Genomic DNA, 27056 nt, shown 5'->3' with positions numbered 1-27056 from the left:
AGACGCGCTCGTTCTCCACCTCCTCGGGGGGGTGGGTTCTTCGCTCAACCGTTCTTTTTTTTTTAAACGTTTCAACACGTAGCATGAGCGAGACAGGCGTTAGTATCCAAACTAAACCAAACCAAACCTCCCCGCGCCCGGTCTGAACCGGTTCGGGGGTAGTGCGCGCTCTTGGAGACTCCCTCCCCTCTCTCTTGCTAAAATTCCTGCCACGCGCTCATACACAACAAAAAAAATCCAAGCAGGGAACGAGCGCGCGCACGCCTGCGCATACGTCACTCCATCCCCTCCTCTGCCTTGTTCACCCCGCATCTCCTATTGGTTCCTGCGGCCGTTCCGAGCCTCTTCTTGTTCTCTCCTCCGATTGGTTCACTGTGAGGACTGTGGACTACGATTGGTTAATGTGAGTGCGAGCCCTTCTTGCTCATTGGTTGGTGCGGGCTGTGCATGAGCGCGAGGGAAAGAGTTGTAAACGCGAAGCGCGTGCTGGAAAAGACGAGGCGTAGAGCTGAGAGCGGCGCGAGCACCGGAGATCAGCAGGGGCATCACTCGTCACAACATCCAGCCTCTCATCCGCCCTCTCTCCATTTTGTCGCGATTTTTTTCGGTATATCTTTGAAGTCTTTGAATCGAAGAGAGCAAAAGGGAACCGAGTTCTGTAGCGAGGCTTTTGTTTTAGCCCGTGTTGGGGGCAATTACTGTTGCCCTCAGTGGGGGGGGAGCGCGTTATAATTTTTCGATTATTTGGGTGGCAAAATTGCCGCCTCTCACCGCGTGTTCGTTAAAAATAAATTTTAGGTGCGTTCTTGCTTGATTTTGGATCTGGCTATAGCGGATTAATTGGGTTTTGTTTTTTAAAAAAACCGTGTTGCGGCTCTTTGTGTGGGTTCAGCTTCGTGTCCCCGTTACAAGCTACCCGAAGTTCCGCACTCCGAGCTCCAAAACATGTGTTCCCGGGTGTGGTTTATCACAGACCGGCGGATCAGCCAGGAATACCCGCAGGTCCAGATCCTGCGAGCTCTGAAGGAGCGCTGCGTCGAGGACGATGTTGAATTCCGCTATCTTCTAATGGATGAAATCGTCCTGACCATCACGGACGGACAGCTCGGTAAAAACCACGCGCACGTACACATTCATACACGCATACATTCCACCGGTACGAGTGCTGAAATGATTGTTGTTTAAACTGTTGAGCTGGCTAAACTGATCAGTGTGGATGGTTAGCACGCTTGCTTTGAGCGGATGTGCATCACCGTGTGAATATGTTTTGTGTAACGTTAGATGTGCTGGTGGGTGACCGCCTAACCCACTTTCAGTCAGCCACCACAGCCTACCCGATGGATGGAACGCCGATTAAATAGTCGAGAAATCGTTTTAATCTCATATCGTATGTTTAAATATATTCACATTCTTAACGTTAGATATCATAGAACCGTTTATTGTTGCACCATGTGCGCGCGAACAGTCACGAGTGTGCGGTGCGAGCGCGTTCATTATCATCACATAAAGCCTCGAGCGCAGATGGCGCGACGTTCACAAAGACCCGTTATAACCAGGTGCTATACAAGCGATGGTTTCAGGTTTTTTAACCTTTTTTTTATATTCAATCGACAAGCTTTGATCGGAATTAATTAAACTGATATACTATGACGCATTTGCGCGAGGTTTCACATACAAAGGGCTTTAATTGAAATAACCGATTCGTCACGTGCAAACCAACCTCGACTGAAATGCGACTTTAGTCCGAAGATGTTTGTGCGGTCGTTTAGACGATTACTGTTGTAATAGCATCACGGCCTGGTAGTAAAGCAATATTAAGAATACATACAGACATTGTCTGACTTGTGGTATCCGGGATGCTTAAAGATACACACACCTAACGTTACCTCCTCTTAGTCATAGATTATCTTGTTTCACCAGTCTAGTTTTAATAGTCACTTATGCTTAAACATCTAAACATCGTCAGCATTGGTTACTACCAAATATGACTTCAGGTCACTTAACTTGAATTGATCTGACAGAACAGAACCCCTTATATAATGCACACAACGTGTGTTGGTTATGCTGTTAAATTAAAAGGATAGTTCACAAAACAAAAAAATCATAATACATTTCTTAATATTTAATCACCCTCATATTTTCCAAACCATCATCGTGCTGATTTTCTTCAGTGGTAAACAAGATATGTTTGGCAGAATGTGAGAGGTTGGCAGCCTGAGTCACCATTCACTTGAATTGCATCTTTTTTTCCATGCAATGCAAGTGAATGGTGACCTAGCCTGTCATTCTGCCTAACGTCTTCTTGGAAGTAAAACATACTGGTTTGGAACAACATGAGGGTGAGTAAATGGTGATTTTCATTTTCAGCTCAACTATCCCTTTAATAATAAGCTGACATCAAGTTGCAATGTGTTTTGTAAGATAATGATCTGAGTTATTGACACCAGTGTTGCCATTGTGGAAGGTGGGGCTGTTTTGTTTCGACATGACAGCATTTATTTTAAGTGGTGCAGATGGGTACTGGACATAAAGCATTTTGCATGGACCTGAGGTAAAGGGAGTGGCTATGCACCAATGCAGCTCTGCCTTGAATCAGCTGCTTTAAGTTAAGTGGTGTGACTTTGTGACATAATGGATTTCCAGAAGACCTGAATAGACAAGATAAGAAGGAGAGAAGAACTAAGACCATATTGAGCTACTTTAATGCAAAGGTAGACAGCTGTATGGAGAATGTGACAGCAACACAACTGGAGCAGGTTGTTGGCATGTAATGTTTGTCTGTGTCTGTGTAATGTGCTGTCCTGGATTCTGTCTTGGTCCAATAAAGAGTTGGTTGACAGTTGGTCATCTCTGGGATTTAAATCTCTAGAGATCCTGTCATTCTGCTGAGTTACATCATCAACGTGAGACGCATGGAACAGAGTAGGTCAGCACATAATCATGATCACTTGTGTCAGTAAAAGCATTGCAATTTAAAGAACATTGTTTGAGGACATCCATAATTCCTAAATAATAATTTCCTGACTTTATTTGTGAAGCTGTTGACAGGTGTGCCGCAAGAGTGTGTATGTTATCTTATCACCTGCTGTGCGTGTTACGCCACATGCGCCAATCAAACAATCAATAGGCAATCAGGGCTCAGGACTTTTGGCAACGTGATTTTTCACTTCATGTGATGGTGCGAGCGATATTTGTGTGCATTACTTTTTGATGTCAAAGTGTCCATTCCTCTAATACATGTGAAATCTAACACCAGTTTATTGTCTCACACATGCACAAAGTGCTAGCCTGCTGAAAAAATATGCAGATAATGCATACACGTGACCGTATAAGACAATAGTTAGTGGTAAGTGAAACTTCAGACCGGAACGATTTAATAAACTACTTCCGAAGATGTTTCTTTCTAACAATAAAGTCATATGGAAGATGTTATAGACATAGAAGAGGGTTGAGAAGTGTAGTGTTTAAATAGCAGTAGTATCTCTGACTGTTATGCACTGAAATTGAGGTAGTTCCCCTTGATTATCTCAACTGGGAAAAAGCAAGTTGCACATTTGTAAACGCACAGGGTTCCTATGTTCCTTTAGTTTTCCCCAATAAAAATTCAGAATTTAATGAAAATATTTATCATTCAAGAAGTGTGTTTTCATGGCAGCTATTTAGTGATTCTTTAGTGATTGTCAAACACGACTGAATGAATTCAAGGTCCACTTTTTCATTATGAAAAGTATGTTATAAGCGTTTTGGATATCTTCTCATGATATTTTTTGCACTGTATTACAGGGTCTCTAAAAAAGAAGGACCTTTGCAAAATAAAAAAATATACAGACTTTCGTGTGCGCACGAGAAACCATTAAACTTGGCATATAGGACAATGCACAGTTTTGCACACTAAGCCACCTATTGCGCCATCAGCCCATTTCACGGTGTGGTTTCTTGGCCACCACAGAGTATGCGTTAAAGCAGACCTTAGGCCTTTAAATATGATGTACTGCCATAACGAAAGCCAAATTTCGAACAGGCCATTTTTACAGTATCAGTGTTTTTCATAGACCCTTGCACTTGGCAAATAGGACAATGCACGTATTGTGCCATCAGCCCATTAATGTCATGGTTTCTCCGCCACAGAGGATGTCTTAAATTGGACATTAGGCTTTGATATTAGAGGTAGCCTACTACCCTAAGGAAAGGCAAATTGTATAATTAGTTTTCTGTTAATTCACGCACAAAGTAAACAGGTTTTAGTTAGGGGTGGGTGATGTGGCGATTTTATATCGTGATCGATCTTGAAGATGTCCACAATCTATTTTTCAAGTGAATCGTAGAGATTGTGATCTTTTTAATGTCCTCGTAATAGCGGGACTTTTATTTTGACGGCTCTGCGAACGTCAGCGCCTGAGCACAGCGGGCACGTTCTCCGTCTTCATTAGTTAGCTGTGGTCTCTGTTTAACAGTTTTGTTGAAATACGTTATTGGATATAACTGTTAAACAAAATGTAAACTGTATACGAAAGAGTATCATAGCGTTTACTTTTATATTATTAGTAACATAAAGGCAAACACTTATATAATTTAAACAAATCTTTCAAGATCTAATAAACATTTAATTTCACAAACCTTGCAGGTTTAGTCGTCAACGTGTTGCTGTCCGTGACTCAGATCAGCTTCACTGGAGACGCACAATCGTCAAGCTATGCTGCGCTATTTTCAGTTGCCCACTTTCATATTCATATAATTTTCACTGTACTCAATGTAAAATTACTGTTATCTAGTCTTTTAAAAATATATATTATTCCCAGTGCGCACACATTTACCCGATTACCAAGTTTACTTCCTATTTATTTTTTTCCAAACAATTTCTTTATTTGTGATAAATACAGTAATATGATTACAGAATCAAGAAGTTACAATCTAAAGTCGATTTAATTTCGAGATTTCTTTTTAAAATCGTTTTCATATTATTTCAGCCAGTCTGCTCTTTTAAGATATCGGTATCAGCCTTCAAAAACGGTAAACAATCAGTTGTTAAAATAGTCATTAAACTAAAGCAATACTGTTTTAAATTGAGAAAATAGATCAGTCCATAGGTTTGTTCCAATCTGGATATTCTCGATAGTAGGGCTGGGTATTGACACACACATTTCATGATTCTATTTCGATTCACAAGCTTGCAATTCCAGTTCGATTCAATATTGATTATTTTGGATATCAGGACATCAGGTAGCCTATATATGGCAAATGTTCTCAAGGAAAACGCATCTCTCTAATGGTGTAAACTATGGGAGTCAGTTGTAGCCTACTAGGCTTCATTAGCCTACTATAATATTGAAGGTAAATATTAACTGATTTGTATACAAACACTTAAATTACTTTGATTTATTTTTTATAATAGTTATATAAAATATAAACATTTAAATGGTGGCTGTCATAAACACTTGCCAGATGTATATTCAAACATGCATTAAATATTGAAGAACATAAAAAATTATAATGAATATGTAATATGGTGCATATATTTAATGCAATGCTCCTCTATAGACTTCTTTTTCTAGCTGACTAAAGAGTTTATAGTCACTGGGTATTGTTTTTGTGAGGTAGGCCTAAATGTGACGTTACATGACATTGTTTAGCCTACTAGCTGTTTTACTGACGTCTTTCTACGGTTGAAACACTGATTGAGCGATTCCATGTGACATGATACGGAATTCGATAAGTTGTACTCTATCTTTTAACACGCCTTCAGATGATCATTCATGTTTATTTCTCGCTGTAACTGGTATTATTAAGGCGGAAGAGAAGATAATGTGCGGAGTGCTCCGTGCTTCTGCTTCTCTTGAGCTGCGCCAGAGCGATCTGACGCCACAGCGCCAAAACGGTATTTATGTTTTTGAATTTTGTAAGAAAATGGAGGTGATTTGAATTCTGAGACTTTGTTTCATATCAATAGTAACAAAGCACAAAGATTATTGTGATTTATTGGATAGGATGCGCACTACAATGTTCCATTCATCAACTGAAAACAGGATGAATAATCGATTCTTGGGATTTAAGAATCGATATTGGTTCGTAAAAATGAATCGATTAAAATCGAGAAATACATTTTTTACCCAGCCCTACTCGATAGTACATCTCAAAACTGAAGATCGCGATTCAGATCGTGGATCGTGATTTGTTTGTTATAAGATCGTGATATGAAATTTTGGGAAGATCACCCACCCCTAGTTATAGTATATACAAAACTAGAAATTGTAGCGCAAGCATGCAAAAATATTCCTGTGCGCATGTGAATAGTTTCTCGAGGGCACGAAAAAGTTTTTTTTGTGCATGCAAAATTCTATTTTATCTCTTTATTTTTGGGGGCTGCTCTGTCACTTCAAGAATCAATAAAAAAATAAAAAAAAGGAAAATAAAAATATTTACAGATGACTGTACTATTTACCAAATATAAAGCGTAAAATAATTATTTTTTATATAACTAAGCCTAGTCTGGAAAAGAATGGAATTTTGAAATGGAACATGTAGGAACCCTGGATGCAGAAGGTGGTACACTTGAATTAAGAACCTCAGTGTTTGATACTACTGTAAATTCAGTGGCTAAAGTATGTTAGTGTAATAAAGCATCAATCTGGAATATACAGGAATAAATGCCAATTCTAGCCCTTAACATGCACGATTTAGGCTGTAGTGTATGCAAGTTGTTTATGGCGGTCCAGCTCGTTTATGGTAGGCCAACATGGCTTTTTTTTGTGGTTGAAATTCTGCAGGATTGATTTAAATAGGGTAATGTGGTTTTACGTACTACTCTCATTGGCAGCTGAATGGCAAGAATTCATTACACACAAAAAAGCATTTTTAAATAAGTAAAACAAATGGATATTTAAATTTTCACTTTCATTACTGTTGATTTTTTTTTTTTAAGTTAATACTTTTTTTTCAGCGATGATGCATCAATTTGATCAAAAGTGACAGATCTTTTGTAACAAATGTCTTTACTATTTCAAATAAATTTAGCTCTTTTGAACTTTCTATTTTAAGTATCCTGAAAAAATATTAAGCAGCACAACTGTTTTCAACATTTATGATAATAAGAATCAAATTCTTGAGTTGTCAAATTAAATCATGTGTAATGATGCTAAAAATTCAGCTTTGCCAACACAGGAATAAATTACTTTTTAAAATATTTGCAAATAAATTATTTTTAGTAATATTTCACAATGTTCTTTTAGAAATTATAGAAATGGAACATAAAAATAGAAATAGATTAGAAATATATAATTTCTATTATATATATATATATATATATATATATATTAGGGGTGTGCAAAGCAGCCGCTATTTGTATCTGTATTTGTATTTGTTGAGGGGGGAAAAGTATTTGTATTTGTATTTGTATTCGAGTAAAATTCAAAATAGGCGTAAAAATCGTAATCATAAAAAAAAAAATTGCGTTACACTTCTAATTTACGTTGTGTAAGTATTCTTTAATTATATCCATTATAATAATTATGGATATGCAATATTGGTTGATGTTTTTCCATAAATCCAGCAATGAAACAAGGAATGTCATTAAAAATAAAAAAACATAACAGCCATTACCTCATCATGGTTAAACCAACAACTAATAAAATACCATTGTGAACATTATGAAGCCTACAGCCTACATCTTGCTGTCTGCAAAAGACAGAGTAACTTACGTACCATGTAACTCCCACACGTGCGTACAATTCGACAAAACTACACAAGCATTTTTAAACGTTTTAACCAAACGTTAACGTTACTCTGTCAACAGCCTATTGTCTAAATTACCGCGCTAAACAGCTGACGTTACGTAAACAGAGCGAGCATGAGAGCACCCGACTGCAGACGTCAATAATGCCGCGTAATGGAATAATCTCCCGATCGCTTCTCGAAATTTATAAACTGCCTCAGGAACCCAGTTAAGGTACAAACATCTATTCAACAAAAATAGTGATGGAGTTAAGTGTTTTTTCGATCAGCCGAGCGCTCTCTGTTGCTGTGTGGAGCAGCCTGTGAACGTCACTCACTCACTCATCCGGGCGTCGTGCACTGCGGTCTCATGAGGAAACGCAGCTTTTTGAAATAAAGTTTTTCTTGTTCCCGAATACAAATATTTTTTAAAGTATTTGTTCGAAATAAGTATTTGTAAAAAACACGTTATTTGTGCCTTTCCGAATACCGTATTCGGGTTCGGCTCCACCCCTAATATATATATATATATATATATATATATATATATAATAGAAATATAAAACCAGTCCTAATTGAAAGAGATCAAGTTGACAAAAAGATTGAATCCAATATTGGGTTATAATATAGCATAACAAAGTGATAAGCTATTCTTTTGTAGGCCATTTTTTTTCTCTTTTTTTTTCCTCCAAAATATAAACATTTCAAAACAAACTTCCTGGTGAAACATTAAAGTAGACTGGTGTGATAAACAGTGCAATTTTCTTTCAAATTTTATAAAATTTCCCCAAATTATTCAAAAATGATTTTTTTTTTTTACCCCCAAAAATGAGATGCCTACTCTCAGATAAATTATGCCTATTGCCTACGATTAATCAAATGCAAATAGAAATACAAAACTAGTCCTAATTGAAAGAAAACAAGTTGAAAAAAAGATTGATTCCAATATTGGGTGATAATATAGTATAATGAGAGATTTATAAGCTATTTTTATTAGCCGGTCATGTTTGACCGGGAACATCACAAGTAATTAGGGCTGAACGATTAATTGCATTTGCGATGAAACGCGATTTTGTAATCGCAAAAGCGGCGATTACACTCTGGTCACGTGACACGCGATAGTAAAGCAGTCTGCACTGCAGATGAAGCATCAACTTGGCACGCTACGCATATAGGCCTGGCATAGGCTACAGGAAAGAACAGTTTGTTTAATTTATGTGATTGTGTTATAGATTCTCTTCAACGATTCTGTATGGATTCAGATAATTTCAGTATCGAGTCTGAGCTTAGTTTTAAACAGATGCGTGATGCCGCTGCGTGTGCTTTTTAAACAACCGTATTCTGCTTGCTTCTAATTCCTCTGTCACACACACACACACACGCACACACACAATCGAACCACACACACAATCGAACCACACACACACACACAATCGAACCTTCCGAAAATGTCTTTCATACAGTTCGGAAAAGTTGAAGCGAATTGGACATTCGCGGGCTTCATTGCACTGACTAGATCATATGGCACTAGAAATTCGCTGTGAAATACGCGCGCTTTTCTTGATGTTACTCTAGTAGTGTGCGGTCTCGCCCGCCGGTATTTTCCTTACAAATGTTCTAAGGCCTCATATGTCTTTAGGAATACAGTTGGCTTATTAAAAATAAAAATATGAAAACCATCGACAGAAGCTGCTTTCAATTTCAAATACTCACGCCCGCTTTGTGAAGAGCGCTCTCACATGCGGCTGTGAGCGACTCTGTCTACGTGGTTAAATGTACTTGCATCTCAAAATGCGTTTATGACGCGAAATTGATGTAAACAGTCAGTTATGTCTTAAGTTATTAAACAGACAGGACAAACCACATCTTATATTTCAAAAGAGATCTTTGCATTAGTGTGAAGCAGCTTATCGTATCTAAACTGAGAAAGAAAAATCTCTTAATCACAGCTCTTGAATGGAAAACATTCAGGCTACTCTTAAATACTGAAAGCACTCTTTGGTCATTGCTTGTAATGTTTTTTCCCCTCTTTATTGATAGCTTTTATGTTTTGAAGCTATTCGTTTATATAGCCTATTTAAAATTCTTAACATGTAATTGTATTAATTTAGTTTTTTAATGTGTAATTATTTTTAAAAGTAGCCTACTTCTAATTACATATTAATTCAACTTATTAATAAAACTTAAAAAATTACGTAAGTAAAAAAAGTTGATCGGCTCATGAGGTGCCTAAAGATTGCCATCCATATTTTACAATGATGTATTGCTTGTGTTTGTTGAATAATATAAAAGATAAAGAGCTTAAAAATAATCGCGTATTAAATCACAATCGCAATATTGGTAAAAAATAATCACAATTAGATTATTTTCCAAAATCGTTCAGCCGTACAAGTAATGTAGGGTTTTGAACACAACCGGAGGGTTAACTAGGCTATATTTTTGAGGAAATAAATACAGCCTTAATGGGCATAAGAGACAAAAAAACAACTTTACAACCCCAACCTTTTGAGTGATAGTTTATATTGAATAATTGCGTGGTATTATCCAGGCATTATGTTTTGTCTATCTCAGGCATGAAAACTCCTCACCTTTCGGCGAAATTCGCCGTTTTAAAACCTAAAAGGGTCACCTACGTGATTTGTGCAGATCCGATGAGAAAATATTTTAGAGAGGGGGGGGGGGTGTTCGAGGTCGAGGCCAGCATTTATCCCCTATAAAGTTACCATAAACTTTACAAAACTATAAGCTTTAAAAAACAATCATCAGTCCGAATGCCGAAACATGACAGCCAATACGAGTCAGAGTAACGTTAGGGCAGAAATGTTTTCAAAGTCTTTTACACCGCGAGTCTGAGAACTGGACACACTGCCGAACAAAGAACCGCACGTCGGAAAGCAAGCCTGAGGTAAGTTAGCTTACAATGTTAACTGTCCTGTCAGATACAGACAGCGATGTTGCCAATGTCATTATTTTTTATTTTGACATAGAAGTGGGCGAGATAATATCGCGAGTGGGCGCGGGCGCCGTGAGCGCTGAGCGAGCAGGAACAAGTATTCATTGCGGCTCCTCATGCGTTCTCCTCATGCGGCTCGCCAAGCTTTAATTTGTGGCTCGCAGTTGCATGGCGGTAAATAATACGGTGATATGATAATGCATTCACTATAGATATTTTATAAAAACATAACAAGTAGGGCTTTAACATAACCCGTTAAAAACTCAAAGTGTCAGCTCTATTACAAATTATTTCGATCGGATTGAAAGGGGTGGTTTATCGAGAGAACGTGAAAAAACTTGATCGATTGAAAACCGAAACTGAAAGGACGACGTATGACGCGCTGAACAAGCTGTTCTCCTGATTAATAAAGTGTCATATAAATGAATATCCTTTCATTCTATAATTCTCCTTTCACTCAGCATCTGTGAAGTGAAGCAGGACAACGGCTCACCAGTGCTTGTTTCAGATTATCATACAGACGACTGGTTTGGGGCATTTTTGGGATAAATAGTAGTAGTAAATAGTTTTTTTTCTCTGAGACCCGATGAAATACGTAGATCAGCGGCCCATTGGTTCTTTTCTTGATTGACACTGGGCTAGCCCAATCACATCTTTAATGTGAAGTATAGAAATATACTCTTTCAAGTATAGAAATTAGTACAAAACTAATTATGAAAGTTTCCTTTATTTTTCAGTGCATTTGTTTTACAATAGGCTATATGGCTATTACTATCATGGGATTAATATTATAACTATTATTGTAGTAGTAATGTAGACAGACACTGTAACTAAAAGAGTTTTGAAATTTTCTTTGTTTAATTTGCACCAGATTGATGAATTTCACATTAAAAAGCACAAAATTTTCTTACGGGGGAGCATGCCCCCGAACCCCCCTAGAGTGGCAGAGGACCACTCATCACAGTGATCCAAAAATCCTGTGAGAAACACTGGTAGCCTACTACAATGCCAATGCAGATTACAAGTTGTTTTTTTGTTGTTGTTGTTTTGTTTTTGTTTTTTTTTTGGGGGGGGGGGGGGGGTTCGGGGGATGGTATATATGCCGCATCCTTCTCACCTTTTTTACCCCTGACCTGTTTTCATGCCTGCTATCTACCTTTATCTCATTCCAGCTCACCTCACCCTCACAGCATACCTCAGAAGTAGGTTAACCCTGTCTATACTGTGCTTAACACAGTAGGTTACCCTGAAATCCTCACTCGCTCTGGATTCAGTGTGTTAGTGTGAGAGTCAGTCATGTTTCTTAACCCACAATGAGACGGCTGCCGCAGGACTGACAGAAGGGGGAAGTTAGGGGAAGTGCTGCTACTTTCTTCTGTTGAACACAAAAGATATTTTGAAAAATGTTGGTAACCAAAGAGTTGATGTAGATGTACTCCATTGATTTTCAAAGTATGAAAACAAAAGTTGGAACAACTTGAGGATGAGTAAATGATAAAAGTATTTTCATTTTTGGGTGAACTGTACCTTTAAGGGGTGATTCTCTGTGCTGCAGTGAATGTATGACTACCATTTCCTCCGGAAATTTGTCAGACTGGTATGAGTGTCAGATCTGTTTATGTACGGTACCTGGTTGGTTACAGTTGGTCTAGCCTATACTGTTCTGTTTTATTGGGAATTAGTCAGATTAGTTTATTCAAAACCAAATAACAAATAAATGTTCTACCACAATGTTTATCAGTGTTGTGAAATACTGAGTAAGAATTGTGATGTTTTAAAACCTAGTGGACCACTGACACCATCCAAGATGGTGGACAGAGAGAGAAATGTCAACTACGAATATAGACTTAACTAGATACAAAAAAATAAATAAAGTGACTTTTACATTGTTGCATAAGATCTTTATTTAAAAAATGCTTTTGTTTTGAAAGAATCCTGAAAAAAGTATCATTTTTAATATAAAATAAATGCAGCATTAGGCCGTTACATGAGCATTTGAGATTTATCTTGCAGACCCCAAACTTTTGAACGGAAGAGTAATTACTTGGTTGTAATTAATATTATAATTGGTTGTAATTTTAAATGTATTCTTGCACCCAATATTTTTGTGCTCTGTATTTGTATTTTTTTTTAGCGTTATGATTAGGTTAGCAACATTCTATAGTCATTCTATTCAAATCGGTTGCTACACATTGCGAGTTTCCAATGTGTGTGCATGCACTGTTTGTGTAGAACGTTAAGATGCTGTCTATGTACTTATGAGGCTACTCTACATAGACAGTGTGACAATTAGGATGCTGCCTATTTAGGGAATTCACTAGGTTTTGGAACACAGCTATTGTCCTCAATGGTTGGTCAAGGTGGTAGAAAAAAATCTAAGCAGATGATTGTCTGTAGTCCACATACAATACATAATGTAATGTATTTCTCTTTAATTTCATATATGCCCAAACCCCATATAGTCCTGTCATGCCCGTTTAACTGCATTCAAGTTCCATCTGCTTTGATCCATGAGAGGAAAAGAGAGTGCTGATGTAGCAGTTGCAAGTGAAGATGCTGAGTCGTGGTTTGTGTGTGTGTTGCTCCATCCTAAGATGGCGGAGAAGCAGGAGAGATTAGAAATACTGTGACGCATTCATGTTTTGTCTCTTGTTCCCTCATGGCTCCTTTTATATCCTCCGTTTTACATTTCCTGTTGTCTCTTGAATTACTCAATCACATGCGTGGCTTTATGTAATCTCTGAAATCCTTTCTTGTCATGCTGTATTTTGTGTTTCATCCAAACAACAAAATTACATATTTGCCATTTTTAGTAAAGTTTGATTGCTTTCAACTGCTCTAGTATTTGTAATCGGAGTCAAAATGCAAGATTTAAGTAGAATCCAATGAGTGCTGACTTTAAAACTGATTTTAGATTTTACTAAGTGAAGGCTGGTGTTAAGTGAGCATAAACCCAAACTGGCACCTTAATTAAAAACAAAGCAGTGCAAACTGGGTTAGTGGGTCAGCGTGAACACCGCAATAGCGAGGCAGAGCATACGACCTTCTGCAGCATTGTGTAACTGCTCTCAGAAGGAGATCCGCAATTTAGTATTAGAGATGCTGTCGTGTGTTTTGTGAACCAAGGCCAGCTCATCTTTCATATTGAATGTTTGTAATGTGAGCGAGCGAGAAAAAGGGGCAACACATCCAAATGAAAGTCTGGCTCTCATTGGTGGTTCAGATACGAGTGTAATCCCTCCACACAATACTGCGGCGGCCAAAACACAGACTGCACTGCCTGTACTGCAGCATGTGATTTATCTTTTCTTTCTTTCTTTCAGGTCTGCGGGTTGGGCAGGAAATCGTTACCTCATACCCGCAAGTTGCTGTGGTGCGTGTTCCGACCCCATGGGTCCAGTCGGACAGCGACATCACCGTACTGCGTCACCTGGAGAAGCTGGGCTGTCGTCTGGTCAACCGCCCTCAGGCCATCCTCAACTGTGTCAATAAGTTCTGGACCTTCCAGGAGCTCGCTGGACATGGAGTGCCTCTGCCAGACACGTACTCCTACGGTGAGAGATCATCTTTGTCTGTTAATGCATCATTCCCCAATAATCACTTTGTAGTAAAATGAAGGAATACATTTTTCTTCCTTGCATCTTATACACGCCACCTTATGTAACCTACACCACCATTCAAAAGTTTGGGGTCAATAATTTCTTTCTTTTTTTAAAAAAAATAATACTTTTTTTCAGAAAGGATGTTTTAAAAGGATAAAATTTATAGTAAAGACATCGTTAGAAAAGATTTCTATTTTGAATAAATGCTGTGCTTTCATTTTTATTCATCAATGAATCCTGAAAAAAGTATCACAGGTTTCAAAAAAATATTAAGCAGCACAACTGCTTCCAACATTGATAATAACGGAGTATCAAATCGGCATATTGGAACAATTTCGAAGGATCATATGACACTGATGACTGATTTTTTTTTTTTTTTTTTTTTTTTTTTTTACATTAAAAATAGGACCGGCATTAATTCTTTTCAAGTTTAAACTTTCTATTCAAAGAATAAAAAAATAAATATATATATATATATACCGGTATATATCACCGTTTTCACAAACATATTAAGCTTGACCGCCCAACCAGCATATTAGAATGATGTCTGAAGATTGTGAAACTGAAGACTTAAGTAATGGCACCTGAAAATTCTGCTCACGTGAATATTTTTTTTTTTTTTTTTTTTATGTATTAAAACGTAAAACAGTCAATTTAATTGTTATATTTTTGTCTTTACTGTATTTGTACTGTACTGTATCTAATAAATGCAGCCTTGGTGAACATAAGATACTTTCAAAAACATTACAAAATCGTACCACCCCCAACATTTTAAATGGTAATGTATGTGCACTCCTGTATTTATCATTTATTCAGACAGACAACTACTGTTTATGCGACACTCTGGTTTATGCGACACTCTGGTTTATGCGACACTCTGGTTTATGCGACACTCTGGTTTATGCGACACTCTGGTTTGTAGAATGAAACGGGACGCCCTCATCATTACACTAAAGAAAACCAGAATGGAAAAACCAGAGAGATAGTGAAAAGGGGAGTGGGGTGTATAACAGCGGTTACAGCTGCTGTAGTGACGTGTTCCTGGCAGAGCCGTTCTGACATACCCTGCATTTTCTCTCTTTCGCCCCCTCTTACTGAACGCTGAACGAGATCATCTGTTATAATTATACCAGCCAGACTGATTCTACATCCATAAAGAATGTTCTCTACAAAAGCATGAATATATTTGAGAATGTACAGGGTGTTGACACATTTAAAAGTTGGTTATACTGGTTTGGGTTTGAGCTTAAATTATATTTCTACCCACTTCTTAGGTTTCTCTTTCTTCTACTCTCTGTCCATATGCTCTTTCATCTTGACGCATTCTATCAGACCAGAGGTTGCATTTTAATTAAAAATCCTGTCATTTACATTGGCACATTTCAAACGCTGTCAAGCTTAATATAAATACAAGTAAAAAATAATAATTTTTAATTATTGAAATTGTTCATATTGGATAAATTGAGATGATATAAAATGTACACAAATAGAACAGCATATCTAATTCTTAAAGGGGAAATTAAAACAAATTTAAAGTATACAAAAAGACCACGAGGTAAATATTTTCCAAAGTGATAAAATTATTAATAGCACAACCTCTGGGTCTGACATGTGGCAGTCATGTATATTCTGAAGAACATATTTTCCTAAAACATCTTTGAGCCATGAACCTTCAAAAACTGGCCACGTAGTTGGACTGAGTGCCATCCAGGAAATGGGAAACGTGTGTGGCAAAAGAAAAAAATCTGTCAGTGTTGCAGTTCTTCTCATGTGGATATTGAATGTCGCAGTGTTGCTTGTTTCATTAGAGCTGTTTGCGTCTTGCTCAGGAATCTGGCACTCAAATTAAATCTCACTTTTAATTACATTCATTACATATTCACTAAGCTGTGTGTATGCATGCATGTGTCTCCAGGAGGACACGACAACTTCCGCAAGATGATTGATGAAGCTGAGCCGCTGGGTTACCCTGTGGTGGTGAAGAACGCTCGTGGACACAGAGGTATATAACTGATTCTAGAACAGTCTGTGTACATAATGGCTCCTTTGGGGACTGAAAAAAACAGGCCACATTAGACTTCAAATCTAGGTGCTGACAAACCTTCAGGAGCCCTGAGAACACAAACGCCTCAAAGTTACACTGCTGGATCTCTGAAATCAAGGAGCTTAGAAACATCATATCCTACCTTAAAAACAAAGGTTGTCTTTCTTTCTCCCAGTGCACATAAGGCGTCTTTGTCCTGTACTGCTTTTTTTTCTCCCAAGTAAATTTGAGGTGTGTGTGCTGAAAGCATAATGTTTTTTTTACCACTGCTTTTGTTTTAATGGTAGTTGCCTATGATCAGCAACAATACAGAATTACACAAACTGCTCTGGATTAACTCAAGAGTCCCACGGTTAGATGAGATCTTGCCTCATTAAAGCTAAGACCAGTGGCCACACCTGAAGACAATTATGAAAATTTTATTCACTTATCAATGATTTAATATATAAATACTTTTTTCTTTTTTTTTACTGCTCCCAGAAAAACCCAACCAGTCTCTGAATGCAGTTTCAGAACGTTGAGTTTTTTTTAAATGTTCCATTTCAAATCTCATTTTTAAAATATTTATGGCCTATTAGTCACTTTTTTTTTTCGTACCCAGTTTATGATCACTACTGAATAAGTAATTTAAATGTATTGGTTAAAGGTGTGCGAACACTAGTTACATAAAGAGGACACACACATTTCAGTCAAATCTTTGTTAGAAAGGTACCGGGTCGATTGAACTAAAGATGAAAATAAAATTGCTCACAATGTTGACCTTTTGTTGGGCTGTGACATGTTTTGAAAGATTTCCTCTGATCCAGGAGGAATTGGGTGGGTTGGCTGCAGCCTGATGGTTGAACATCTGGGGGAGTTATCAAATCCTGCTGTTTCACCTTTGTGCCCTTGAGCGAGACACTTAACCCCTGGATGCTCTTGAGGTCTCTCCCAGCAATTAGAGTCTTGCATATCTGTGTATCTGATAGATGACTTTTACCTATCAAAATTGATTATTCAACCCCCATTACAAATCTGGTTTATTGGCAAAATTTACAGACTTTCAGCTGTTTGCAATGAACAAATATATATATATATTTTTTTTTTAATTCAAATATTTCCATTCAACTTCACATTGAACGAGCGCTGCTGCACGCCAAATAAGAGCGCAATAATTCTGACTAATATATACATTTTGCTTGGAAAATTAATAGGCTATGCAATATTTACTCCAGAAATATCTTCTAATTATAATAATTTATCTTTAGGATGTTGGATAAGTTGCAGTGAACTTAGAGCTCATTACACTCATATATGTTATACTTAATGGAGGACGAAACAGTAACCTCTTCACAGAATTCCCAATAGTGTTGTCAAAGTACCGGTCGGTATTGAAAATGTGACGGTACCAGCATTTCTGTAGTGCCGGGTATATTCGGTACCCATTAATAGACTGCTTTCTGTCGCTTCCGTGTTTATCTAAGCGCGGGGCTCCAGACTAACTTTTTTACTATGAGCACTATACCCTATACCAGGATATAGTGTCTGTGTGTATTAAACTGCAAAAAGACTATTTAAATATTAACCCTGCATGTTCTGCTTGTCTCTGTGTGAATGGATGGCGCAGACGTGCGGTTTCACTTACCGCACACACACACACACTGAAGAACGCTCGCGCTGTTTTCAGTCTCTGCTGCCTCACGATATGATGACATGATGAAATTAATCTCCAGAGCCACTCTGAGAGTCACTTCATGAGCATTTTACCGTTTTGAGAAAAACTATCGTCATATCATACACGCACAGAAACTCAAAGGTCTTCACGGCAACCCGTCAAAATAAAAGTTCGAACTGTGAAAAAATTAACAGAAATAATGATATTAGTTTACTGTACAATAGATTTGTGTACATAAATCTGCACAGCTGCTAGATCTATCTAACGGTAGCAAGCAGATTGCAGTAGCTTTTGACGTTATCGGCCTAACGTTAGCTAACTCACGAGTCACGACTTCACGTTAGTTAGCGTTAACTCATGCTGTGGTCGTTTACGAGTCAAATACATAACGTTAGACTAACGTTAGCCAGCTTATAGTATCATGATTCAGTACGCTAGTTCGCCAATGTCAATTAACGGAGCCAAGCAATGTCCAGGCCAGGGTTTTTATTAATCGAGCAACAGAAAAATAGTTATATTAATCGTCCAATTAGTCGACTAATCGATAAAATAATCGCCCAACTAATCGCTTTATTAATAATAGTTTACCCCAGCCCTAGTGTCTGGTTATACATCTCGTTTTTAGCAGGTCATAACTGCAAAAGGGTGTTTTAAGTAGGCTACTAAAAATGCTTGCCATGAAGAGGTTGAATAATTATGAGACTACAGAAGTCATTAAGTTTTATTTTCAGTTTAATTTGGGGAAACCACTTGACTTTTGTTTGTTTTGTTCATTGCAAACAGCTGAAAGTCTGTAAATTTTGCCAATAAACCTAATTTGCATTGGGGGTTGAATCATTTCGATTACAACTAATTTTCTCTTCCTCTTAATAAAAAAAACCCCGTTTTGCATGTGGCCAAATTCATGCTGCTACACCTGGCTGTGTATCAAGAGTGTCAAATTATTTGTTAATGTGTAGTTAAAGGGATGCATTTGACACCGTTCCACAAGATCGTCATCACATGTGAAGGTTCACACATTTAACCCTGGATTGTTACTTGTTAGGGCCCAAGCCTTGAAAAGGCGAAGGCCCTATTGTTTTCCATGGGATTATTATTTATTCTTCTTCTTTATTATTATTATATTACTACCTTTTGGTCACTTTTGGGGGCCTTAACGTGCTCAAAAACTCTTGAAACTTTGCACAAATGTCAGAACCCGCGGCCATTAGGGCCCGACTGAAGCTGGGACCCGGGCGTGGCAGGGGGGCTCGACAGCGCCCCCTGGAATGGGATTCAAAAACATGTCCATATCTCAAACACGCTTGCATGTAATAATATGAAACTCGGTACACGTATAGATCTCATCGGGCCGAACAACTTTCGTGCTCTAAGTTTTACGCCAGTCCAACAGGAAGTCGGTTATTATGGGCTGTATGGAAACGCATGTTCTGGCATTTGAAACACTTGTCCTAGAGAATTCATCGGATGACCACGAAACTCGGTGTGCATGAAGTCAAGACATGGAGGATGATAAATTGCGAGGGGATTTTTGATATCTCGAACGGTTTGGCCGTGGCGAGGAAACGAATTTATGGCGAATATTGGAAACAGGAAGTGTGTTATAACATCCTCATACATTAACTGATCTTGATGAAACTTCAGCAGTGTGTTCGCTGTAAGAGGCCGATCACATGGATGTGAGTATTGTGAGTCAAAGTTATAGCGCCACCAACTGGCAGCAGGAAGTGTGTCACTTTCAAAATGCTTTGAAATCACCCTCTTATTTTTACCCGATTTGCTTCAAACTTCATCTGTATAATGTAAACACACGACAGATGTAGACCTGTGAAAGGATTATTGATATCTTTAATACTGTCGCCATGGCAACGCTTTAAACTTTTATATTCTTTTTGGATGCATTTGAGGCTCTTAACATGCTTCAAATTGCATGAAACTCAACATGCATATCACTTTTATTGCTTAGTACACTTGTGCGAAGTTTCAGAAACGGACGTGGTGGAGGGGCTCAGTAGCGCCACCTTTAGTCAAAAATGGGGTATTAGTTTTATCTACAGTAACCAAACTCGGTACGTATATTCTTCTCTTCGAGCCGGACAACTTTCTAATTTACAGTCATTAGCTCCGACCAACAGGAAGTCAGATATTTTGGTTTGAATGTGATATATTGATATATTTTAGACTCCGAGTTTTTAGCGGTGGTTGATTTTATTCACACCAAACTTTTTCAACATGATGAAAATACATTAAAGATGCTAAATTATGAACGGATATTAAATATCTCAAACGGTTTTGCTGTGGCGAGGGATTAAAGTAATGTCCAGAAAGGAATCACTAAAAGCCTCATATCTTCTAAAAATTTTATTATACACCATTTATTTCTATATAAAAGTATACAAATATCAGAACTAAACCCATTTTGTTCTTTTTTTCAATTTAAGAATTATGTATAAGTTAAAAAACAGCCAGAATGCGCTATTTAGTAAAAAAATAAGTCATACATAGGGCAATACTGCCCTCTTGTGTTCGAAATCAGGTAGGCCCATTGTATATTGTATTTATATATAAATATATTAGTGACTGTGAGAATATTTTCCTACGGGTTAATCGATGTGTGATTAAAGCGGGGGCTTTTAAATCGCTAACTTAAAAGCCAAAGTAGTAGCCTACTGGACGTCCAGTAGGAATGAACTAAAACACATTCACTATGTTCTGCTCATAGACTGTAAAAAAATGGTTCTGCTCGTTCCTCGCCGTGAACGCGTTACCCGTGTAGCCGTGAGCATTTAGTTTCATTTTAAACATAGCGCCATTTCGGGGGTGGGATTGCTTGAATTGCGTGTTCAATATTCCGTCATCATCTTTTCAGTCAGCTGTCCACTCATGATTAATGAAATTGGACTCCTTGTGCTGATCTTTGCTGCGACTCTCATTCAGCTCACGATTTATTAAGCGGACACGTTCAGGTTTTAATTGTAGGTTAGTGCCCGTTCTCTAACTGAACTAAATTATTTTAACACACACACACACACACACACACACACATCAAATCGACGGTGGAGCGCGATGATATATTTAATATATCTGTATATTTGAATATCTGTATATTTTTCCCACCGGTTAACCAACGTGTGACACCAGCGAGGGGTTTTAAATCGCTAATATAAAAGTGAAAGTAAGTATGATTATGGTGGCGCTCGCAGTGCGCTCGAATGAATTCCTATGAAAGTAGAAATTAACTAAAAAAACGTTCGCTCTGTTCTGCTCACTCCTCGCGTTGGACGCGCACCGTTATGAATGCCTGTGCAGCCGTGAGCTTTTTTAGTTTAATTTTAAAATTAGCGCCATTTCGGGGGCGGGTATAGGCTATTGCTTGAATTTATTTTGCAAAAACACGTGCTATATTTCAGATCAATATATTTGTTTTCCTTAAAATTATTCTCATCTGAATTACAAATAATGTATTTCTGTATAAAATAATACTATGACTAAAAATGCATTTGATGTTTCTTTTTCAATCAATAACTTAAAAATAAACGGATTAGGCTACTGCTCTGTTTGAGGACTAGAAATTAAAACCAATGCAATATGATGAATGTCCAAAAGATGGCACCGACAGACTGTTTTAAACGAGGTTGGATAAATATTTCTTGTTTTTAAACAGTGTACGTGTGCGCGCGTGCGCGCGCGCGTGTGTGTGTGTGTGTGTGTGTGTGTGTGTGTGTGCGCGTGCAATCAGTCCCAGGTAAGAGGCATGAATGATGGGAATTGGACTTCTGGGAGTGAGGTTAATATTCCGGAGACGGTTCCCTCAGGTTGTGAAAAGGAGGTGGCGCGGGAGCCCCAATAGTAACCAACTGCAGAACCCCAGAACCATACGTCATAGCAGTGTGATCACGACAGCGCCAGCCTAAAAGTCTGATGCCAGAAGTGGGCGTGGCCAGACATTGCGCTACTTCTGTGTTTCAAAGTTTAAAACAATGCTGATATATTTTTTTTTGAACGATTTCATTACAAATGTTTATTTAATATATATATATATATGAAATATTATAAAATATAATAACAATGTTTTGTCCTATTAACAAAAGACAGACAATGTACTATGAACAAATGTTAATAGTTTTTTAAAAGTTAAAATGATACTTTATGCATTTGGTTAGTGTCAAATGATTAACAATATAAATTGAACAAAGTTTAAAACAAACAAAATAATTAAACGAAAACAAAGCTTGAACATTTGATTTAATTGAAAAGCATTTTTTAAATAAAATTTGTTTTTTTCCTCTGAAATAGCAAAAGCATCGCACACTAGCTGTACCTGCTCTAAATAAATAATAGTCATTAAATAAAAATACAAAATCGAAATAAATAAATTATATTTTATTGTTATTTTTTTTAATTCTTGTTCTGTTCTGAATATCAATACATTTAAAGGATTTGTTGTGGAATATTTTGAGTATCATAATAAAATCAGAACAATTCTCGTTTTAGTGATTATTTTTTTTTTTTTTTTTTTTCACTGTTCTAATCAGGTCAGGCAAGTCAAATTCTTTGTCTTGTCCCTTAAAAAATGTAATATATATATATATACCACACTTCATATGAATTTTTGGTGTTGTGTACTTACAATGGCTGCTGATTTCATGTGTCCGTTAAGTCCATGAGACTGTAGGGTGTCTAATTTTTCATTTTAGGTTTCAGAAGGGTGCTCCCGCATACTTTGTGGTTGATATGTGCCCTCGATGCGCACTTTTGCAGAACCCACACTGATGCAAGCTCTAAAGCAGACTTCTTCTGGACAATCAAAGCGGAGTTACGTTATTGCCCGTTGTGCACAGGAACCCTAAAGGCACCGGGGTGGCGGTTTTTTATATATATATATATATATATATATAAAAATATAGCTGCAAGCAGCGATGGAGGGCCCAAGGCGGTGGCACCGCCACCCTGGTGCCTTTAGTGCAACTAAAGGCACCGGGGTGGCGGTGCCACCGGCTTGGGCCCGTAATCGCTGCTTGCAGCTATATTTCTATTTGCTCCTTATGCAGAGGAATCAATTATTGCTTTAGCTTTTATTAACCCTTTGAAACTTTTTACATTTTACACAACCTGTTAAAAAGTAGACACATTTTGTTTAGGTAGTTCCAGTTAGGTAGGAGTACTTTTACAGTCAAAACATCACTACTGTTAAATTTGCACTTGATCATAGTTGGTCTTTAATGATGTCATATTTTGATCTGTGCAGGTAAAGCTGTGTTCCTGGCCCGGGATAAGCACCACCTCTCAGACCTATGTCATCTGATTCGCCATGACGCCCCATATCTGTTTCAGGAGTATGTGAAGGAGAGCCATGGGAGGGATGTGCGGGTAGTTCTGGTCGGAGGGCGAGTGATTGGGTCCATGTTGCGCTGCTCTACCGACGGACGCATGCAGAGCAACTGTTCACTAGGTATGCAATTGTGCACTCGCCTGCCCCAAAAATTTTTTTTTAAATACCTGCTGATATTTTTTTGGGGTCTGTGGGTGTTTTTATTTTTCTGTATCAACTATTTATTATTCATTTTATTTCCATAGAAATGTAAGATTTATATAAGAAAAATGAAAGGGCTGTCCCTAAAGATTATTTTGGTAATCATGTAATCGTCGATTTATTTTGACTGATTAATCGAGTAATCAGATATTTTTGTTGTTGAATTAGAACTAAGCAAACAATAGCCTTTATAATGACTTAAAATACACGTATAATAACAATGAGGCATTCATTTTTGCTTCAAATAATGTATCAAAAGCAAGTAATCTTATGGTTTTATCGAACAACATTGTTTATTTTATGTATTTTAACAATCAATTTATGTACATTTATGTATTAACAAATCCCTGCAGAGGGAACCAATGGCCTGGTGATTCTTGTTAAAATCCTTGTTTAATATGGGCCAAACAACATTTAATTCAAATGTTAACTTAATCTTTAATATTTGGCTACTTCTTTATGATAAAAATGCTACAGCCACTAATTTCTTGAACAAGAATATGTGGACATCAAAACATGCGAACTCGGAGCAAGGGTTTAGTTTTCATTTTGAAATCACTATTAGTTGAAATCAGTTTGCATATTTAGAAACCTATTGATGTATTCTCCTGTGTTAGTGTAGGTTTATACATTGTTTACATTACAAAGCTGTTGAAATGGCCCACATGTACATTATAATCAACCCAAACACACAACATTCAGAGATGGAGTTTGAGGCATGCTCCACGCATGTAAATGATAACAGTTCATGTGGAATCGCAGCCTTTGTGATTTCACAATAGTACTATGCTATAGTATGGTTTTAATGCATTGTGGTGCCTTACAAAATGATCTAATAATGCGGTTCATGGATTCTCGTCCTTGGAATGCGCCACTTCTGGTATTTTGCCGGTTACTCAACACGGGTAAATTGCAATCAGGGATTTAAAAAAAAAATCCTCATTTAATCAAGTAATCGTGACAGCCCTAATAAATACTATTGACTTTAATTTTCAGTTCAAGGCAACATTTCAAATTTTCCTATAATTTTTTTTTTCTTCCATTTCAGCTTTATTTCAGTTCCTGCTTTTAATTGTTTTAGTTAATCGCAACACTGACCATAATTTCCCATTAGCCCCTCTTCTCATGATTTCACTCCTTTTTCTAGGTGGGGTGGGAATGATGTGCCCCCTTAGTGAGCAGGGGAAGCAGCTGGCCGTGCAGGTGTGCAATATTTTGGGGATGGACGTCTGCGGGATCGACCTGCTCCAGCTAAACAATGGTTCTTTTGTGGTGTGCGAGGCTAATGCCAACGTAGGCTTCATCGCATTCGACCAGGCGTGCGGGATGGACGTGGCGGGTATCGTGGCCGACTACGCCCTCTCACTCCTGCCAAACCGCCTCAGCAGGAAGATGTCGCTGCTGTCTGTGGTCTCCAGCACCAGTGAAACTAGCAGCGAGCCTGAGGTGATAATCCCCACAGAGGTGTGTATTCCCAACGAGATCTGCCCACCCGGCACTAGCTGTACCATCCCTGACGGCGTGTCGACCATGAGCACAAGCTCCACCTCCAGCGAGAGTGAAGGGGATCTAAACGAAACGGGCCCCAACCCTGTCACTGCAGATCCCGCTTACAATATCAACTCCCTCCTCGCGAGTGAGATTAAACTGTTGACTGAGTGAGCTGGAATTAAAGCCACAAACACACACAGATACACAGACATCAAAGAGCAACACATACTGAAGTGGACATTAAACGCATACAGATGCACACGTGTAATCATACTAACCCTCCCTGTAAACCCCCATCTGAGGCTGCTCCCCTGATGTTTCTTCTCCATTGACTGACTATAGAATTAAACAAGTGTACAGTGCAGTTTGGAAGTGCACCAGATAGTGTACACTCCAGTCTGGCTGTAGTGCACCAGCTGAATATGCGTTTGCCACTGTAATTTGAAGGTGCATGCACTGTAGAGTGGTTTTATCAGGACATGATTCCCAAATGTAACCTTTCAGCGACCAACAAACTGGATTCTGATGTTCATATTGTGGGTTAGGGTACACGCGCGCACACACACACACACACTGACATACACTTAAGGACATATTAAAGTCTTCTGTATTATAGAGAGAGAATGAATGAATTTTGTCTGTTACAAACCTTGTGGTAAAGCCTGGCTGAAGGCAAAATGCATTGCATGCATGGGGCAAGAAAGAGAGAAAGAGGAAATGAATGGACCCAAATTTCAACTGCCCACCAGGATACAAAGGCACATACCTCCCTGCCCTCAAAAAACCCATCCAGACAGACACATAGAGGGACACCAAGAACAAAAACTGGAAAGCTGTGAATATTCTCATCCATCCCGACTCTTTTAAAAGCATGAATGAGTACGAGTTATTTTAGTCTGTTGCAATGGCTGCCTGTAGTAAATGAATTACTGCTGATCAGACGAGCGTAAAGGTTTCATTTGCTTTGCTGGTGTCTGGAAAAATTGAATGACTGATGTGGGACCCGTTTAAAATTACCATCCTTAATGTGCAAGTGATGATTTTGCCTATAGGAACTTAATTGGTTAATGGGTATCTTCTACTTGGTAATTCTGTAATTGAGGCGGCCATTTTAGAAACCTCCAGTGTCCACCATTTTGGATTGGTTAATGTACTCTGTTTACAGATCAATCGTATGGAAGATATTGTGAACGGGAACAATATTCTTAAAAAAAAAAAAAAAAGCTTGTTTATCCAATGTCTAATTCAAACCTGCTAATGCCCACACGTCAATCTGCATGTCTGCCTCTCCAAAAGCAAATCTCCCACTTATTATAGTCTGAACAGTGAGTTGCATAGACATAGAGTAGACTTTTAAATACTAATGTTTTTACCACAAGGGCTGAACGTTTTGCCAACACTAAGCGCTGACGATGAATAAGCTATTTGTCTTCAACGATTTGTTTGTACAAAAATACTGCAACAATAAAACTGAAGTGTCAACTCAAATGGGTGCTACAACTTCTTAATTCAGCCCAGTGGTCTAAAAGCCAATAACCTGAAAGACAACCAGGAATTGTATTGATTTGAACACTGCACATTCCTCAAGTCTAATTCTTCTATTTAACAATAAGTGACTCTTTTAATGTCCCTTTTCAATTTGAAAATGTCTAAAAAACCTTACTCTGCATATTTGCATATTCAAATTTACATTGAGTCTTAAATTGCATATAACAAACTTCAAATGGACCAAACTCACAATCCAAACCAGCTCAGAATGGTTAGCAATGTTAGACGTTTAGATCAATTAAATGTGAGTTCAGACTTTAGTTGAAATACGGTTTACATTAAGATGAAATATAAACTTGAAATTTTAGAGTTAACTCGGGGGAAGCAGCCTTGATCAAATTCCTGTCCTTGGAAACGTGACATTCATGTTAGACAGTCCTGCCTATGTGTATCAATAAACAAAAGGACAAAGCGTTATAAAATATTAAGAAATGGATGCTGTGAGACCTGATGGTTAAATGCAATCTTTTTCTTGTTTGTTTTATATTTAGTGTTCTGTTGTCTTTTGTTTTCCTAATTTATAA

At 37.9% G+C, this 27056-nt stretch overlaps 1 protein-coding gene across 1 annotated transcript; it reads left to right on the top strand.

Moving 5' to 3' along the window:
- The first annotated feature begins 429 nt into the window (after nt 1-429).
- On the top strand, nt 430-25557 carry rimkla (ribosomal modification protein rimK-like family member A). The gene is made up of 6 exons (XM_079637478.1): nt 430-798; nt 893-1108; nt 13984-14214; nt 16178-16264; nt 23209-23412; nt 24641-25557. Exons 2-6 carry the CDS (start codon nt 946-948, stop codon nt 25153-25155), a joined length of 1200 nt encoding a protein of 399 aa, XP_079493604.1. The 5' UTR covers nt 430-798; nt 893-945; the 3' UTR covers nt 25156-25557.
- The last annotated feature ends 1499 nt before the right edge of the window (nt 25558-27056 follow it).

This window comes from Phoxinus phoxinus (genome assembly GCF_949152265.1).
Source record: "Phoxinus phoxinus genome assembly, chromosome: 15".
In the NCBI taxonomy this organism is placed as follows: domain Eukaryota; kingdom Metazoa; phylum Chordata; class Actinopteri; order Cypriniformes; family Leuciscidae; genus Phoxinus; species Phoxinus phoxinus.
Note: the sequence above shows the minus strand (reverse complement) of the source record. Positions and strands in the feature narration are given on the sequence as shown.